Source organism: Coffea eugenioides, chromosome 2, assembly GCF_003713205.1.
Source record: "Coffea eugenioides isolate CCC68of chromosome 2, Ceug_1.0, whole genome shotgun sequence".
Taxonomy (NCBI): Eukaryota; Viridiplantae; Streptophyta; class Magnoliopsida; order Gentianales; family Rubiaceae; genus Coffea; species Coffea eugenioides.
In genome coordinates this window covers 8,020,506-8,038,537 of record NC_040036.1, presented here as the reverse complement: position 1 = coordinate 8,038,537, position 18,032 = coordinate 8,020,506, and the positions used below count along the sequence as shown (strand labels likewise).

The 18,032-nt window shown below is 36.8% G+C and overlaps 3 protein-coding genes across 4 annotated transcripts; all 3 read right to left on the bottom strand.

The window, feature by feature from the left end:
* Positions 1 to 717: 717 nt before the first annotated feature.
* On the bottom strand, positions 718 to 5,538 carry LOC113760564. 2 transcript variants are annotated; one of them, XM_027303193.1, is made up of 7 exons: positions 5,474 to 5,538; positions 4,695 to 5,078; positions 3,993 to 4,126; positions 2,965 to 3,033; positions 2,459 to 2,715; positions 1,824 to 2,044; positions 718 to 1,159 (listed from the first exon to the last, which is right to left on the bottom strand). In XM_027303193.1, the coding sequence occupies exons 2-7, from the start codon at positions 5,046 to 5,048 to the stop codon at positions 791 to 793; spliced, it is 1,404 nt and encodes a 467-aa protein (XP_027158994.1). In that variant the 5' UTR covers positions 5,049 to 5,078; positions 5,474 to 5,538; the 3' UTR covers positions 718 to 790. The 2 variants fall into 2 exon arrangements, with proteins under 2 accessions (XP_027158994.1, XP_027158995.1); XM_027303194.1 differs by having other exon boundaries at positions 4,695 to 5,073; positions 5,474 to 5,530.
* Positions 5,539 to 8,454: 2,916 nt separating this feature from the next.
* LOC113762185 (CASP-like protein 4C2) lies at positions 8,455 to 10,000 on the bottom strand. Its single transcript, XM_027305506.1, has 2 exons — positions 9,189 to 10,000; positions 8,455 to 9,026 (listed from the first exon to the last, which is right to left on the bottom strand). The coding sequence occupies exons 1-2, from the start codon at positions 9,588 to 9,590 to the stop codon at positions 8,802 to 8,804; spliced, it is 627 nt and encodes a 208-aa protein (XP_027161307.1). The 5' UTR covers positions 9,591 to 10,000; the 3' UTR covers positions 8,455 to 8,801.
* A 3,175-nt stretch (positions 10,001 to 13,175) lies between these two features.
* On the bottom strand, positions 13,176 to 18,026 carry LOC113763812 (ubiquitin-conjugating enzyme E2 7-like). The gene is made up of 6 exons (XM_027307758.1): positions 17,716 to 18,026; positions 17,485 to 17,587; positions 16,315 to 16,412; positions 16,090 to 16,190; positions 14,402 to 14,479; positions 13,176 to 13,620 (listed from the first exon to the last, which is right to left on the bottom strand). Exons 1-6 carry the CDS (start codon positions 17,762 to 17,764, stop codon positions 13,540 to 13,542), a joined length of 510 nt encoding a protein of 169 aa, XP_027163559.1. The 5' UTR covers positions 17,765 to 18,026; the 3' UTR covers positions 13,176 to 13,539.
* Between the last annotated feature and the right edge of the window lie 6 nt (positions 18,027 to 18,032).

The window sequence follows — 18,032 nt, the reverse complement described above, 5'->3', positions numbered from 1 at the left end:
TTGTTCAATTCAGTTGCCATCTCCTCGTCAGTATTTCGTACAAGTGAATTGATCACGATCAAGTATTCGAGTCTTTGATAGCTAAAATCATTTAAAAGGAAATTTAAGTATCCCGTAATAGGTCTATTTACCAGTAGTATTGTCCCCATTCTATCTGGCACACTTTTTTCTAAGAAATTACAATACGTGCTGCTGCATCGTTTATCTTTACGGTAATCTCCCCACTCAGCAACAGATAATTGTGCTTGAACAGTGTGAACAAAGATTGCAAAAGCGAACAGTACTAGCCTGAAGCACGTAACAGACGAGTAATGTGATCCAACCTCAACCCTGTAATCAGGGACACGGACAATACTAGGATATTCAGACCACAGCCTCTCAGACTCGATCAGGCAAAATAGAGTTCGAAAAAAGTACAATTTCTAGAGATGCTGAACCATTGACGATGAAACTGACGGGTCGAGGAACCCAAAAGCTGCGAAGACAAGCCCAAAATAAAAAACCCAGCAAATCCTGCAGACGTTGCATGCAAGACGCGAACTTACCGTGTACTCCAATCTTTCGTGACAATTGAGCAACAAGAACTCAGCAATTTTGCTAGAACAATGAAAATTTGCCATTTTTACTTTCCAGTACGTTCTCAATTTCAAACATCTACTCGAGCAGAAGTGGAACTAAAACCAAAGAATCATGAATCCTCACCGTGCAAAAAAGATATCGGAGCTCCAAGAATGCATCATACTGAATCCGCACAAACTAGCACAAATCGTAAATTACATCAAAAACTTATTTATTTGGTCATTTGCTGGTACAAAAGTGAAAGCTTTTCCGGATAAAGTTTTTCGAGAATTACAAGAATAAGCATCAACAACATCAGCAGAACCATGATGACAGTCCTTTTCAACTGCTTCCTGTCCTCAGTGGTATCGGTGGAAGCGGGAAGATGCATATGTAGAGAATTATTAGCTACAAGTTCTGCTTCTGGCGGCATCAAAGCACTGTCTTCATCTCTATCCTGCACTCTGCGCGGGTCTGAACATCTTGAGCATGAGCAATTACCACCAAGAAAAGAGGGAACTGGCCGAAGGCATTGGCAGAGAATCTCCTGATAGTTCCCTCCTACAGTTCTTACTTTGCGCTGTGTGGCTGGTTTCAGAACCTGCACAGAGCATATTCCACATCAGGAACACTTTATTTACATTAGCAAAAAGAAATATAACCCAGTGCAATGCAGCATAGACAACATGATGCATAGATAAACAAAGCATAAGACATGAGCAAATGGCCTAACTGGCTTTCTGCTTATCTATGCATTACAAGTCATCGTTTTTAAAAGGCAATTGACCACTCAAATTCAGGAGGACAGTCATTGAAAGCGGAAGAGAAATATAGACCATGTAAAGTAAGGCATAACATATTGGCCTAAATTACTCTTTATTTATGAGAAATGAACAAAAAGAAACTACAGACAAGCTACATTCAATGGAGATATAAACCTCTTACAAATGGTCATGATGTTAGAAACAACAGCGACAACTTCTTCAAGTACCCAAAGAAGTATGTTTGACGTTGAAGGTAATCTCCTTTGGTTACTTCCATACACTAAATGATCATATGCAAGAAAGTTAAAAAGTACAATCCAATAGGTTCAAAACTGAAAGAGGTTCTTCTTAATGTAAAAATTCCAAATCTTCAAATCTGAGTGTTTTTCAGGATAGTTCATATGAATCAGGTCCTTCTAAGAGCTCGACATTCAAAATAATTATACAATGGCCACCAAACATGAGAGGAGATTTCATTTCTTCAAGCTTATAGCCACTTACTTGGAATAGTGCCTGTGTGATTACTCGAGCAAGTTGGGGAAGCCTTATTATTATCAAACTGCCAAGCCGGTTAGGGTAATGATCTTGCAGAAGTGTAGCACATGATCTCATCATGTGTATAGGAAATCCAAATGGAGAAAGCCCCTCACAGTCCATCAAAACCATAATCTGAGGTTGATCCACAGTAACCAAGTTCAAAACACCATGCTCTATCTGGGAAACTGAACGTTTGGTAGAACATCTAATTGTTGTTAACAAAAATACAAAAATGATACACCCACCAACATTAAATACTGAGACAATGAAAACATTTCAGAAACAGCATCCAGGAAACCCATATTATATGAACTGGCTAAATGCAAACAGACACATAATGGCCAACATTTTCTAAAACCAGCAATACATTTGCTTCCAAAATATAAATGGAAACTCTGTACATTTAACATTTATAACTACAATAACATGTATACAGAAATAAAATTATCTCAAAAAATGTTAATTTATGAAAAGAAGAACTGCATCTGAAGAATTTTGAGGCAATATGAAGCTATGATAAAATTAACAATTCAATGACCAAAGATCATTCTCAACTTTGAACAAATTTCATCAGCATTCAGCAAACATGAAACACATACCAACTGCTTTAATGAAAAGTGGCCTGTCATCAGATTGCAGATTGGAGCAAGCAAGTCCAAGGCGAATGATGAGGCAGGGTCGCCGCTCCGAATCGTGTCCATGCCAAAAGACCAAATGAGAAAAAGCCTCAAGTTCGTGGGGTGGAAAGAGCTTATAACTCTGCCTCCAATCAATTGTCTTCTTGACTGATGAAACCAACTTTGAAAAATCACCATTTACAGCAGCATAATATCTATGGAGTTCATCATCCCCAAGCCTGTTCAGACACATTTTCCAATGAATTATGCATGAAAACTGAGGTAAATGAATAATCAATTGCATAACCTTACTTAACAGAATCAAGCCAGAACATTATGCACACTAAGGCATAAAATCAAAATCATGAGATATGTGATTAAATCAAAATCATTCAGAGCCCTAAGGCATATAAACACTAGTTAGTAAAGCATAAAATAATATCCTTGTACTTTATTAAGGAAAATAGCCAAACATAATGTAACCATACCTTTCAGGTACTTCCATGCCATGCTTTCTCAGCTCCCTGCGGAGTTCTAGCAACCACTCTGCTGAGGAACTAGTCACAAACTTTATAATTAGCCAATAAAATGGAAAGGCTGTTAGTTAGAGGAAGATAAGTCATTCTGTAGCAAACATAAGAGAATCACAATATACGACAAGTTCACTAATATAATGGCATCCCAAAGATGGCTCATCCCATGTTGCATCATGCCATATAGGGAAGATAAGCCTACTGATACTCTGGAGCCAAAGGTGGACCTACCTGAGCAATCCACAACTAGTAACCCCACAGCGTTCGACACAATAATATGTTCATACTCTACCTTAAAGGAAATCCAGATCCATACTGTCTAAATTTAGTTGCATTACAGTCAGATGTCTTCAATAAATTGGATTAAACGATCATTCAAACAGGATTCAGAAGACCAAAAACTTGGTAAAAGCACAAGATGAACAACTGCATAACTCATTTCGACCATTACAATTTGGCCAATTCACTTTCCAATCTTTCAATTGTTTTCAGGAGTATGTGTTTTTATGCACAGGAAAAAGATTGGGACTAAATGACTCTAGCTTTCCTCTTGTAGCCACTTTCATTGGCAGACATATATCAACAATTGCCTATCATCATTACTTGTTCACATCCAATTACTGATGTAATGTTTCTCCATCAGAACACGGTTGATAATTTGTGAAACAAACATTAGTATATATTTCACGCGCAGCTGTGGCAAGTTTGAATCTTCTACACATGTTAATAGCAAACATAGAGGCCCGGCCAACTCCAAAGGAAAATGCAGGGTAGGAACGGGAAATTAGAGAAAACAAAGATTGCCATATTGGATAAGCGACAATTCTTCAGGGATATAACAAAATCGAAAAAAAATGGCATTAACAACAAAGAAGGGAGTACTATTAATGCCTTTCAACATATCAAAATTTTAGTCATAAACATCAGCAAAGTTCACAATTAAGTTAGACTTCAATCATGCCAAAAAGTGCATCTAAAGTTACCTAGTGTCTGGCCTTGGCATTTGGGAAGATGCATCTTGAATTTCATTACTGTCATTTAAGGATTCTGTTGAATATCCAGGTTGATCAGAGAAAAGTGTTGAAATTGAGAGAACTAACATTGGCCTGGACAATTTCTAGCAGAAAAAACACAGCATTACTATCAAAAGAAATTCTAGATAAAAATTGAAACACAAAGTAAATAACATAAATGTAGGAAAAAAGACAGGAAAAAAAAAGCCACAGGAAATTCTATAGACTGCATTGAATCAAGTCTTTGTTCATGTATAACAATTTCAGATTGACGACTGATCTGCCATTGCTGGTAGTTAAAAATTGATATTTGTTTCTTTAATTTTCTCCAGTATGCTACGGGCAAGGACAAAAGGAATATGACATGAGCCTATATGGATGAGACATGTAGCTTCTTATTAAAAGAAATCAGTAAAGAAACTTGTCAAGTCAAACTAGTTAAATGCTTTCTTTTATCCCTTCTTTCTTTGTATTCAAGCGTGTAGTAAATGATGCCCATAACAAATAAATAAATATGTTTAGAACAGAAGTGAATGCAGTTGAAGCTGGTGAAAATGTACAAAACACCAAGCCTATACCAAGGATCATAAACTACCATGTGTAAATAGGGTCCAACCATCCAGGCAATTCATTATCAAAAAAATCAAGTAACAGCAACTGCAGCAAACCAACCTTTGAATGTTTACCCAATCCCTTAAAAGGTTGCCACCTTTGTAGCCACTTAAATGGCGGATAACACAGGATCTGCAATGCCTGAAGAGCACGCCAAACAAAGGGACACTTGGCTTTTGAAAACCTTCTCACAACCTCTAATGCAGCAGTAGTTACTAAAAACACCATTATATCACCAGCAACCCCACTGCCCTGTATCTGCTGTTTCACCGAAGTTATGCATTTCAAAGCCTTCTGTGACAACACTTTTGAGGCTGCAAAAGCTGAGTGAGTTATTGATTGCTTTTTACTACATATAGCCCTCCTCGCTTCAAGAATTCTATCCGAATTAGATGCCCGTAAAGAGTCTCCCATGATGTGATTTAAGCAGGTCCTTTAGCTACCCTTCAACCAACAAACAACATGCCAATTAGCACATCAATTTCCAAACAATCGTAATAGCAAATTGTATAGCTATTAGCTGAATTGCGTTTATACAGGAAAAAGAGCATATCAAGGTAGGAGATAACATAAGATTTATTAGCCCTATCAAAAGATTATCTTAAAGAAGTTTAAATTAAAAGAATCCCCTACTGAGACAAAATTAATCAAATTATAATATATTTAAATGGAAACAAAACCACACAAATATATTCTATACATAAAAACAACTGTCCGTCATCAAACCGAACTTAAGAAGGGAAAAAAAATATGCACAAAAAAAAAAAGAACTTTCTGTTCTAATATCCTAGGGAAGAGAATTTAGAACAATGAGCCGAGAACAAGGGAACTAAGCTTACCTGGAACGAGAACAAGCTCTTACGTGCAACAAGAACAAGTTCGGCCTTTGATCGAGAGTATTAAAACCATAGCAACCGCAATTAAAGGATATGTACAAAAATAAAATACAATCGTAGTTTTTCTTGACCGGTGTATGGTATGAAAAGCTTAAAAGAGTACTGAAAGTTATGAGTTTGCGTATGGGAGAGAAAAGGTAGTCGGTGGGGAGGGTTTGGACTTTTGGATTGTGGATGATTTGAAAACGGCCGGAATTGTTCAAGTTTAAGCTGGATTCTACTTTGAAACTTTTGGAGAAAGACGAGAAACGTCTAGGGAAGGAACAAAGGACAGAATGATGAATGAAACACTTGATTGCACCTCCAGTCTGAAGCGACTAGCCATATTCGCTGCCCATCTCGTTAGCTTTTTAATTTGTCGAGCCTGAAACAAGAATTACTGAAATGTAGCTTTTATGCAACGCTTCACGTGCCCATCCATTATGACCATGGGATGGGCCTTTCTAACAATACCACCAACTCAACTACTTCTCCTTTTCGATTTTTTAATCTTCCTCTTTCTTGTTTTTCTACTCTCTTTTACTTCTGATTGTAAGTCAAAGTTTCTCCATAAAACAGAACAATATATACTATATATAGAAGAGAGAGAGAAAGAACAAACTAATACAACAACCAAAACAAAGAAGAGCTAGTTGGTCATCATCTTAGATTTTATTGAGCCTGTAATGTGAGTTTTCCTTTTTTTTTTTGGGAGAGATTTCATATTATTCAGTTAAGAGGAGAAAATACCAAAAAAAAAAAAAATCATCAGTAAATACCCCTCTTTCCGCTTTATCATCTGTATTTTCTTTGTTGTAATTATCCTTCGTAGTCATCTAAGGTATTATCTTTGGTTGTCATATAAGGGTTGCTATTTTAGTGTCTGTATTAGTTATTTTAAGATCCACTTTTGTCATATCACTGTTTACATTGTATTGTATAATTACCACTGATAATTATAAAAGCCCTAAATCCTTTTAAGTTTTACCTCCTTCCCCTGATATATAGGCCTTGTTTGGCACGCGAGTTTTTTGCCAAGTTTGTCTGCTATAAGTTTTTTAAAAATTTTAGCTACAATAACCTCAAAAAATTTCTCAAAGTTTTTAAACTATACACTTCAAAATATTCAAAAATTTACATACTTCAAAAATTTTTTAAAAAACTTCTACAGTAAGTTACAGTAAAATTTTAGATAAACACCCAACAAACTCACTTGCCAAACGGGGTCATAGTCTTGCACCAGTCTATTTCTTCTAGCAACAAACTGTGGACGGAGTCAATGTCGCAAATTAAAGATCCAATTTTGCGTTATTACAAAAAGGTCGCGAAGACTTGATCGTAGACTTCGTTTAAATGATTGCGTTGTTGAGCCAGCCAAGTTTTCTGATCAATTGACCCGTTAACATGAGGAAAAGAAGGCTTGACTGGTGGCACACCACCAGGATGTGGCGCTCGTCCGCGCAGTTTCAGTCCACCCTAACCTATTGGTCAATTAAATTAGGGAGTGTAGTTTGGTTTTGAATATTTCCCACTCGGGCCATTTTGATTTCTGAAGGTTCGACAAAAATAAACTTTGGTCCGCTATATTTGGTAGTTGGTACAATTTTAATCCTTAAAGTTTCATCGAAAACAAAATTAGTCCCTAATGTTTTCAATTTGAAGCACACTTAAAACAATTGAAAAGATTTTTCTAAATATTGACGAAATCAACTGTGTGAAGTCGCATGCTTGTTGAATTTTGGATAGTTACTTATTTATAAAAATTTATCTCACACAGTTGCATCATTAACACATTTTCTGGATTTTGGATAGTTACTTATTTTTTGGATTTTGGATGTTTGTTGAATTCTCGATAGTTACTTATTTGTAAAAATTTATCTAATTACATCATTAACACATTTTTTTTCAATCACATTTTTATCTCACATATATCACATCAACAAAGTGTTACAATATATTTTTCAAAAAATTATCCCAAATAATCTACTATTCAAACACACTCTAAATTTCTTAAATAAGAAGCCAAATAGTGAGTAATTTTGAACAATAAGAATAACCATCACGCTAGTAATCAATTAACTAAGAAAGAAAGAAAATTTGTTAATTTATATAAAAAAATTATGTATATACATAAATTTTTTTGCTTGGGGGCAATAGGGATAGAGAATGAAAATAAATTTTGGATCAATGAACAGGTTGCTCCGTCTAGTTTTAAGTTTTCAGATTAAAATTTTCCTACTTTTTACTAGTTAATTAGTTAGCACATGAGTTGTTATTCCTTGTTCCTTAAAGTTAATTACTATTTTGCCTCTTTATTTCAAAATTTAATTTAACTAAAATATTATCAGACGTGACTAAATTCTATCAGTAATAGAGAAAAAAAATTTCAAATGTCCTAAATTTGCTTCAAATTGGATACATTGACAACTAGATTTACTCTTGCGAAAACTTTAGGGACTAAACTGCACATATGCTAAATATTGAGAGCTAAATTTCTTTTTACTAAAATTTTAAGGACTAAAATCGCACAATAACTGAATATTTAGGAACCGAACTGCATATTTTTTCTATTAAATTATCACTCCGTTAGTATTTCTTTGTAAGTGGATCGGCGGCTCGCCATTTGATTGCATGGTCAAATCCACAAGTCTTGAAAAGTCATTATTGAATATGAAATCACCAGCCCGTGCCGCAATAGGGCCTATTACCAGGATTGTCTACATTCTATGCGGCAGACTTGTTTCAAGGAATTACAGACTAATTGCTGCTGCCTTCTCTTTCTTTTCTTTATACTTCCCCTGTGAAATAGACAACTTTTTGTTTGAAGCGAGATGCAGGGTGACAGCAATATTTTATGCCCGTGTGAACTTACTTTTACGCAGTTCTCAACATACCAAAAAAAAGTCTGTTTAACATATATGAATGGTGTAGACAAGATTACAAAAGGAGGAATTGAAGAGAGATATGTCACATAAATCATGAATCGGTACAACAATCCACCACGTTTTATATTCAGAGAAAACGAAATATTAGGTTTGGTCACACCTCTAATCCTTCGACATATCATCCTATCAATGGTACAATATACAACTAACTAACTGAGTAGGATTTGACTATATTTTTTTTAGGGATAAAATCATGAAGAATGGAGGAGTCTCATATGCACAATACCACGTCCACCAACGCCAAAGATGAGAGCAGCAGTAAATTGGATTCACCCTCAAACTTGTAATTGGGTTCACCACTCCACACCATGCGGAAAAATTATACGCTAACAATTAATCCCGCTCCTCTAGAAATGAAAACGAGAGCCGTTGACTATGAAACTGACGAGTCGGAACCCCGAAAGCAACGAAGACAAGCCCAGGAACAAAAATCCGGCGAATCCTAGGGCTATAGATATGTCCGATTGTATGCAAAACGCATTGTTGTCCGTACACGTGGCGTCCCGGTCCTTCAAAGATCGTGCCAGCTCCGTCCCCGCTGAGTTCGCCGACACCAGCATATACGAGAATACCTTAGCCGAAAATAAAACGACGGCGTATCAGCCTCGAGATGTTAAATATAAGGAGGAAAAGCAGAATTCTCTATTTCTTCATAGCGGAATAAATTAATGGAAATGGTAAAATTAATAATATCACTACTACTACTACTAGATTGTGGGGGAGTGGAAAAGCACCTGGTCGTGGGCGAAGTCGAACCAGACCTGTAAAACCTCAGGAAAGAGAGTGGTCCCGCCGGAGATTTCCCAAACGGAAGCTCCGACTTCGAACAGCGAATAGAGTGCGACGATGGCGTTGGCAATCGCGACGAATCGAAAGGCGTCGAAGTCGTACCAGCTGGGCGAATTCGAGACCCGAGAAGTGGAGAACATAAAAATGGCAGCGGCCAGGGAGAAGCACAAGGAGGCGAACCGGAAGATCAGGATCAAAATGTTAAAGCGGCGGAGCTTCTGCTCCGAGACGGTGGAGTGAAAATGAGTCTGGATTCTGGGGCGCGGCGACGGCGTCTCAATTCCGCCGTTTCGGAGTCGGTCTTCAGGCAGAGGCTGAGGCTGGCGCTGAGGCGACCTCATGATCATATATCGCGAAGAATAAAGGTAATGTTCAGGTGGAAAGAAGAGTAAAGAAGGATCATGATAGAGGAATAATGGGTGTGAAAAGAGTTACAGTCACCAGTATTTAGGAGTAGTAGTACGTATCAGGTACGGTACGAATGCAGAAAGTTGGAAGAGTGGGGTTTTTAATTAGTCAGGGAAAATGGGTTCTGTGGAGGTGAAATTGAGTTGGAGAGACGGGTTCACGAGGCATCATAACATGAATTCCATGAGAGAGAGAGAGACGGCGGGGGGCGGGGCGACTGGTGAGAGGATGCAGAGGAAAGGAGAGGGAGAGTGTGAAAAGGAAAGAAAGGAAAAGCAAGAAAGAGTGAGGGACTGGTATACAGTAAACAGCAGCCAGCTAGCCAGCCAGCCAGCGAGAGAGAGAGAGAGAGAGACCAAGTGAGGGGAAGAGAGAAAGGAGAAAGGTTGTGGGGGGTTTTCACTTTTTTTTTTTCCTTTCCAGTTTTTCACATTGGGTGTTAAGGCAGGGGAATACTACCACTTTTAACAACTGGACAACTCTCTATAACTAATTTGGGACTCCTGCCGCTTTCAAGTTTCAAACATTTTTTCACATCAGAACAGAGTTTTAAAATAAAAAAAAAAAAAAGAAAGAAGAAGAAAGAAGATGTGGGTATCTTCACGCGTTCTCTTCTGTTGTCATGGATGGTGCCATAAATAAAGATAAAAGTTACTACAGTACTTATACTGTTGTAGGACTGTACATTTTTTTATGTAATTAAGCCCAATAGTGACTGATTGCCGTCTAAACATAATCGAGCAGAATTAACACTGGAGTCTGTTTAAGAGTTTGGTTTAAATTAGCAGCGCTTTCATCCTTATTTTATTAATAGAAGATAAATACTACTGCCAAACTGGAGTTAGGAAAGGCAGTGAATCTTATGTCCTATGTTGACTTTTCTTTTGACAAGAAGACAAAGCCAATTAGGTAAAGCTCGAGTAGACCTCCTTACGTGTTTCACTCTCAAGATAACTCCGGTCCTTTTCTTTTGCATTTGTTTTCCTGATTCGTTAGTAGAAGTGAAAATGGGAAAATTGTGACGGTTATGTTTGGAAGGAGCCGTGCTGCTTCGAATTTGTTTTCGTTGATTATTCTTCGGCTTTAAAGTGACGAAGTAGAAGAATCGTGAGTATATAGCTTTGTGATAATTTTTACATCCTAGAATTGTGAATTGCACACGACTTACAATCGTGACTTGTGTTCAGGGTGGAGACACAAAACGTCGCGTCACACGACAAAGTAAAAATTATTGAAAGAACCGGTCCACTCCTAGGACAGCACAATTGAAAAAATCTATTCTCTGATAACTTTGACGCTTTTTTTTTTTATAAGAAAAGAGAAAAAAATTTTATTAATGAACTTGCCCACCAATTGTTTTCCAAAATCTATTCTCTGTAGCAATTTTTTTTTTTTTTTGCACTAGTGGTTTTAAATGTATGTCACATATATGTGATTTGAATTTTAAAATTTGAATTCATATTATATGATACGTTGTAAATCTGATTGTGTGAAAAAAATCATGCTAATTCATGAGATACCTTATTTGATTTTCTGAGAACCCAGTTGATATTAGTAACATTCGTAGCAATTCAAGTATCATCCATAATTGGGCCAATAATACTAGATCTTGACACTTGAGTCAATAAATTAGTATGGAAAGAAAAAGAAAGTAACGAAGAAAGAAGCCAGTGAGTTATTGGAAATTAGAGAAATCGGTTACCCAATTCGATATCCCAAGGGGGTATTATTTATAGATAAGATTGATTGATTTGTATTATCATGTTACAAATCTAGCAATTTACTCTCTACCTTTTTTGAGCAGCCAGAAAAGCCATTTTTGTGCCGTTTAGAGAAAAAAAAGCATAAATTAAAAAAAAAAAATTACACCAAAATTACCAAACAACCCCTGAATATTTTGCCAAGGATTAATTCAACGTGGTATGATTGATTTCACAATTCAACAAAGTGAGAAAGAGGCCCAATTTCGTTTAGTGGTGTCATATTAACACAGCCAATGTGTAATTAAAAAGTAGCACAAGTGGTTCCAAGAAGCGCTTGAAATTTAACACTACAGCACAAGCAAACGAAACTGGTCTCCTTCCCGTTGAGCGTTGACGCCGTTGGATTCTGGATTGCTTAATGCCATGGCCGACCTTTTCTTAGGTTGGTGACCCTTCTAGAAGGACTTGTACAAGAAATCGAAACATTAAACTCTGTTGACTGTTGAGTTGATTGATCGTTACTCCAGAGTTACTTCTATATTAGGAGAGGGTTCGAGAATTACTTCTATCCGACCTATATTACGGAGGGGCCTAATTGGGTCAAATGGGATTAGAGAGAAAGGATTTCAGACCAAAAAAATACACTACTATTATACATTCTTTGAACTTTAATGCAAGTGTAGGGGTTTGAACCCCCGATTTGCATCTTATATTTCACCTGGTAATCGACTCGAACAAGAAGAGTTTTAAGTTAGTTCCCATCTTTAGTTGTTCTCGTAAATGATCATGCTATGATCCAATGATGCATGATTAATGACAAGTCGGAAAAAGCAGAATCAATTTAGGCAGCAAATCAATAATTCAGAAACAATGCGCACCTTTTAAATCAACTCCACACGTTCTTTGTTACTTTTGGAAGTCATATTGAAGCATGCCCATTAGGGCATGTCGATTTGTTTGCCAATTGTTATCTGTGCTTGCTTGTATTTTGACAAAGAAAAGCCGTCTAGTTGGATCAAACAAAAGAAAGAAGTTTCAGTAAAGTGCTTTCTTTAGGCGTCTATTATCCCCTGCTAAGGCACTCCTAAAAGAGTTGGGCCTGCTCCGCTTTACTGGTTGCTTTTTCTATCAATCTCGCGTACTAATTTATTTCAGGTTGCTTTTTCTATCAATCACTAGAAATTCTTTTCATCTTTCCTACTTAGCTCTTCCTCAACAATCCGAGGAACTCAAATGCTCCCCGTACCTAAAAGGTTATCTTATTTCCAACAACAAAATTATTGTCCTGGAAAACGAACTGCAACTTGTACTCTTAATCAGCACAACTCAAATAGACCTGTGAAAGAGAAGTTACGGTTGCAGAAAACTGAAAGGAATGTGTTGCAGGCACACACCAATACGTCCATATATTCGATCTTATACTATACTAAATTTGTTAAAGGTGGTTTCATCCTTCCTCATTCCCTACTCCAATCTGCAGAACACCCGATTCTTAATACGTTAAAAAAACTTTCTTTCAGCAAAACCGCCAGACGAAAAAGGGAGCAAAACCAAACGAATTTCAAGCTTTCAAAGCCAACCAACTACAAGAATGTCATTCCTGCTAACGTTAGTACAAAACCTCAATATGATCTGTGTGAATAGCACAGGCTTTCCATTTTCCATGTTAGTCCACTCCGGCCAAATGGAGAAGGAGTATAGATTATACATAAATTAAGTCCTCCTCAACTACTGAATCCTGCAAAGAGAAGTTCAATTAGATGATGAATCAAATATCCACTGCTCTTCGCAGCTGAGTCTGGTCTTGTGGTGATCATAAAGTATCCTGAAGCAAGGCTCTAAAGTAAGGCAAAAACGTACAAGCAATGGATGATTTAACTGTTTGATTGGTTCAATCAATTGAAAAAAAAAAAAAAAATTCTGCAAGGTACATGGAGTCCTGGGATCTAGAAATTGATAATCCAAGTTAGACCTTGTTTTTAGAAGTTTCACTACCAAATCAATGGAATGAAGTTTAGGTTAACATGAAAAGGAAAAAGTAATCATCTAAAATACAGAAAAGATAAATCTTGGACGCCATTTTAGCAATTCTACACATACAAGCCTGATTTGAAGCCACTTTCTCAGAGAAACATCCTTTTTCATCAGAAAAAGAGCTGGACCAGTCTGCAACATTTACAGGAGTTCACATCATTTCTTCTTGAGATCTTCTAACACATCGGCTAACTTTTTTCTTGAAGCCCTCCCTATTATCTCTCCATTCTTTCTGCATTTGGCAACAGGAGAAAAGGGATAAGATATTAGTTCCATCAAAAGCAGCCCAAACACAGAAAATTTATTTCATACTGGCAAAGATGTCAGAAGATTCTGCAAACAACAAATTTCAACTGTGACAAGAGCTACTTTCCTTGTCAGGAAACAGTATACACAGTGACATCCTATTCATCATTGGGAAGCAATTACCAAGGAATGACATTAACAAGCACAAACACTTCAATCTCCATGTCTTACAAAAGATCATCTCCAAAAGGAAAAATGGTTGAAAAAAGAATGACCTAGAAATCATACTGTTGATCTTCAACACCTTCAAATGCACAACTAAGCAGGTCAAATCACCAAAATCAAAAAGGGAAGTCAGTCAAGGCCAAGCAAGCAATACCATTCATTTTGTTATTGATACAAATCTAAGATTTGAAAAAATGAAAGACTTTGTTCTCGACTCCTCATAGTTGGAGACAACTGCACGCAAAATCAAGATTATCCAAACACAAGGCAAACTAGTCTTTTTGAATCACCTAAATCTCAAAGCAAAATTTGGGGGTTGAGGTATTAGAAGCTTCCACTGTTCTATGGGAGAATATTTGTAATGCCTCTGCAGAGATCAATTAATTAGATGGAATAGTGCCCATGGACATCATTCAGAAATATTCACAAAATTCCGTCATCGTAAAAGCAATTTTCCCAGCTAATGACCAAGATTTATATCTAAAAAAGAGAAGGGAAGAACATAATAATATCCCCAAAATTAACTTCATCAAAATACTTACAGCAGCTTCAACATTGGCTGGAGATTCGTCATTAGGACTTGAAAGCATTGATATGATGCTCAACACTATACTCTCCACCTGAAAGAGTCCTTTTGATCAACTTCCAAAGCCAATATTCTATTCGAAAAATTAAGTTAAACATGTAACTTATTTTGATCTATGTCAATGATATATGAAACTTCGTTGGCTGACAATTGACAAAATGGTAAGAAAACAAGAAATTCCAGATCGAAGCAGAAATGTACAAGGATAGGTTCTTCACCCTGATCAAACATAGGTGATAAACTGGGAAGGCTTCCGGCATCCAAGGGAACCTTAATTCCCACCCTTGTAGATTTTGATTGTTGATATAAGTGGCCAAGTGATAAAGTCCACAAACAGAATAAGTTTACAATTTTAAGCTTCTTAAGAATTTGCACCAAATTTTCATCATTTTCCTTCTCATTTTTTCCCATCTAGAGAAAACAGATAGATAAGAATCTCTCTCAACTATGTACCTTATCAAATAATACCACTCTAGTCAGTAACTCTCAACTGCATGCACAAAACAAAAAGAAAAAGAGCAAGAACCCTGTCCAATATCTCCTTGTATTTAGTTGTTCTTGTCCCTGTGGACAAAACTGTAAAAGTTCCGAAGCATAGATTTCTAAAGGAGGTTTAGTTGGGGTCTGATACCAGCACCAAAATCAGGTTTCTTTTTAAATCTTACACTTAGCCACCACATGAAAAACTCCACCAAATACTCTTTCCCTAAACAGAATGGCCGGAGAAGCACCAGCCTGTCATCGCAGTCACTAGGATCAGGACAAGTAATTTCAGCCACCAAAGTATACCATCACATGATTTTCACAGTGAAAGTACCTCAATTTTTACACAAACTATCCTCAACCATACCAAAATTAGGAGCACAACAGCATCACATTCAATCATTTAGCATGACCACCCTAATATTCACATACTTTTACAACCTAACATCAAAGAGAGCTTCGCACCACAGAACTTTTGCTGTAACTGTACATTTTTCTGATGGGCCTGTGAAGGTACTCAGTAATAACTTTTGGTAAGAATAAATCAATAAGCAATTCAAGTTGATATATTTAATTTGAAATGTTCATGTCTGCCTGTCCCCACGTCCCCCTAACTTATGAAAAAGAAAAAGGTAAGAAAAATCAAAAGTGAAAGAGACTAGCAACCTTAACAATGAGTAAAATGAAAAGTAGAAGTGAACAAAGGATTTTGTTGACTAAAAAAGAGTTATGCATTGTCCAATTTGTTAGCTACAATAGGAACCAGTATGTAGATGATTTAGGAAGGCAGATAGAGACCCAGAACTTGAAGACTGGAAGAGATAGACAAGGAAGCTGAACCAAAAGATTGCAAAGTTTGTCATACTGTACCCTAAGAAAAATGATAATTTTCAGTTGTAATTTTAACAAAATTTTTCAGCCATCTACAGTAAATAGGAATATCTCCCTGTGATGCACATCTCTATGGATAATGCACCTCGCAACACTCAATTCCTGCATCTACCATCCGTGTACCTCTATTCTATAGATAACTTCATGGTAAGAAATAGGATAAAGAAATAATGCAATGAGAAAATGCAAAAGGAGGTAAGCATGGAAATCCATTGAAAGTTAATAAAATCATAGAAAGAACATTGACCCGAGGACTAGCTGCAGCCATACCGTATGGACAGGTGACCAGCGTTCACTAGCAAGCTCGTATCCATTTGGGTCATCACCAGGAGGATGAAGAATTGAAATGCAAACCTTGCCATCAGTATAAACTGGAGGTCATTCAAAATTTCAGCAATTTAGGCTCATCATAAAATTAAAAATCTGCATTATAACATAAAATAAGAAACATTTAAACCCAATAATAAGAGTCCAAGGCGCATGAAGAACACAAACCATTAGGGTGCCAGATCTCTGAAGTAAACTTCACTGTAGGAGGACTATTTGGATAGTTCTGGGGAAAGCTCATGATAGCATTAAAAAAACCTCCCTCACTACACATAAAAATTTCACTGTCAGAAGGCCAAAAACAGATCCTTTTCTCAAACCAATTAATTAAAATTTATTCTGGAATCATTCAATCCTTGTACAAAAGTCTCAAATAAACAGTATACTATAAGAGACAAGTAAATAAATTGTACTCCTCACGGATTAACAGATCAGTGGGGTGGTGGCTCTCTTAGCTTTAGAACTGCTACTATTAATAGAATCAAGTAAATATATTAACCCCAAAAATGAACATTGTTAAAAACTAAAACAATGCCGCATGATTGGTACACTGCACAATGGATATATCTGTATTACGTTTTGGAAGAGGTCTAGCTCTAAATGCACGAGGCAATCACCACTATGAGCTCTAGATATATCATATGATGCAGCTTTACCAGGAAACCTTATTGTACGTCCAATTCATGACACATACTGGAGGAAGACAACAATGCCTGACCTTCCACTTTACTATAGCAAATCCATTTTTATTGGATGCTGCAAGCACTTGCAAACGAATACCACCCCACAATCAATAATTCCTTCCCAAACCCTGCTCCTCACCCTTAGGGAGAAGAAAACAATAAAAGAAACGATTCTGGACAATTGAATTTCTTAAATACACGCGTTGTATGTGTGACCTGATGGGCAACCCCTTTTGGCACCTAAGCCCTGGTGAGAAGGAAAAAATCCAAAAACCAACAATTGGCAACAAATGCATCAGAGAACTATCCGCACTGATTGAACATGCCTAGCTAACCACCGCCCCCCCCCCCCCCCAAAAAAAAGGCCCACAAAAGAGAAAAACAATAAAGAGAAATTTTATTTGCAATGGCAAAGATTCTACCCTTTCCTTCCCAAAGATAGAATAACAATAAAAAAATGTAAAACAAACTCTGTACAAAAATGAGCAAGTAGAATTCCCCTAATTTCACACCATTAAAACTCAAAATCCTTCCGTAAGAGGTAATAAAGCAGTTAATGGAACGAATCTACGACTGACATCAGAAGACAAACTTTGACCGAAAACAATTGATCAGAAATCCAATCCCTAAGCACCTAACAAAGAGAAATACTCACTATAAAGTATCAGGGGGTCCAATAATTGTAACGCTCCATTCAAATAAGTTCTCTTCATCAACCAAACCAGCTGAAAATCCATCCACAGGGTTTTTACAGAGATCTGCAAGCAAAAGGCAGCGATCTTGGTTAAAAAAATTTGATATTTACGAAATACCAAAACCCTTTAAGCCAATTAAATTTCAATTCAAGAAAATTAAAAAATCATAAAGGGTTTATAATTCTTCATACCTCTGAGCTGCTTTTGGAGTAAAAGACTGGCTTGTGAAGCCGACGCCATGAAAGAAAAACAGACAAGTAAAATTAAAGAAATTAAAGACAAACAAGAAATGGAAAAGGGTTGAGAAAGTGGGAAGGGAACGGGGGAAGTTATTTGAAGAAGAAGGTTCTAGGGTGGGGAAAGAGATGGGAGGGAAAGATAATCAGGGAGTTTTATATATTGTGCTAGTATTATAGTTAGTAAATTTATTTAGTGACTAGTACCGTCTGTCTCTTCAGATGTAAATGCATGGCGTTTATATATGGAGGAGAAACAGGATAGATTTCCC

Bases quoted from the DNA above. Each gene is read 5' to 3' on its own strand.
- LOC113760564 (XM_027303193.1), bottom strand. From the start codon at position 5,048: ATGGGAGACTCTTTACGGGCATCTAATTCGGATAGAATTCTTGAAGCG. The intron at 4,127-4,694 runs GTTGGTTTGCTG...TTTTTCTGCTAG, and splicing joins GATTGGGTAAACATTCAAAG to AAATTGTCCAGGCCAATGTT. The intron at 2,716-2,964 runs GTATGGTTACAT...GTGTCTGAACAG, and splicing joins GGCATGGAAGTACCTGAAAG to GCTTGGGGATGATGAACTCC.
- LOC113762185 (XM_027305506.1), bottom strand. From the start codon at position 9,590: ATGATCATGAGGTCGCCTCAGCGCCAGCCTCAGCCTCTGCCTGAAGAC. The intron at 9,027-9,188 runs GTGCTTTTCCAC...TTTTCGGCTAAG, and splicing joins TCGACTTCGCCCACGACCAG to GTATTCTCGTATATGCTGGT.
- LOC113763812 (XM_027307758.1), bottom strand. From the start codon at position 17,764: ATGGCGTCGGCTTCACAAGCCAGTCTTTTACTCCAAAAGCAGCTCAGA. The intron at 16,413-17,484 runs GTGAGTATTTCT...TTTTATGTGTAG, and splicing joins GGACCCCCTGATACTTTATA to TGAGGGAGGTTTTTTTAATG. The intron at 13,621-14,401 runs GTAAGTATTTTG...TGCCAAATGCAG, and splicing joins CAGCCAATGTTGAAGCTGCT to AAAGAATGGAGAGATAATAG.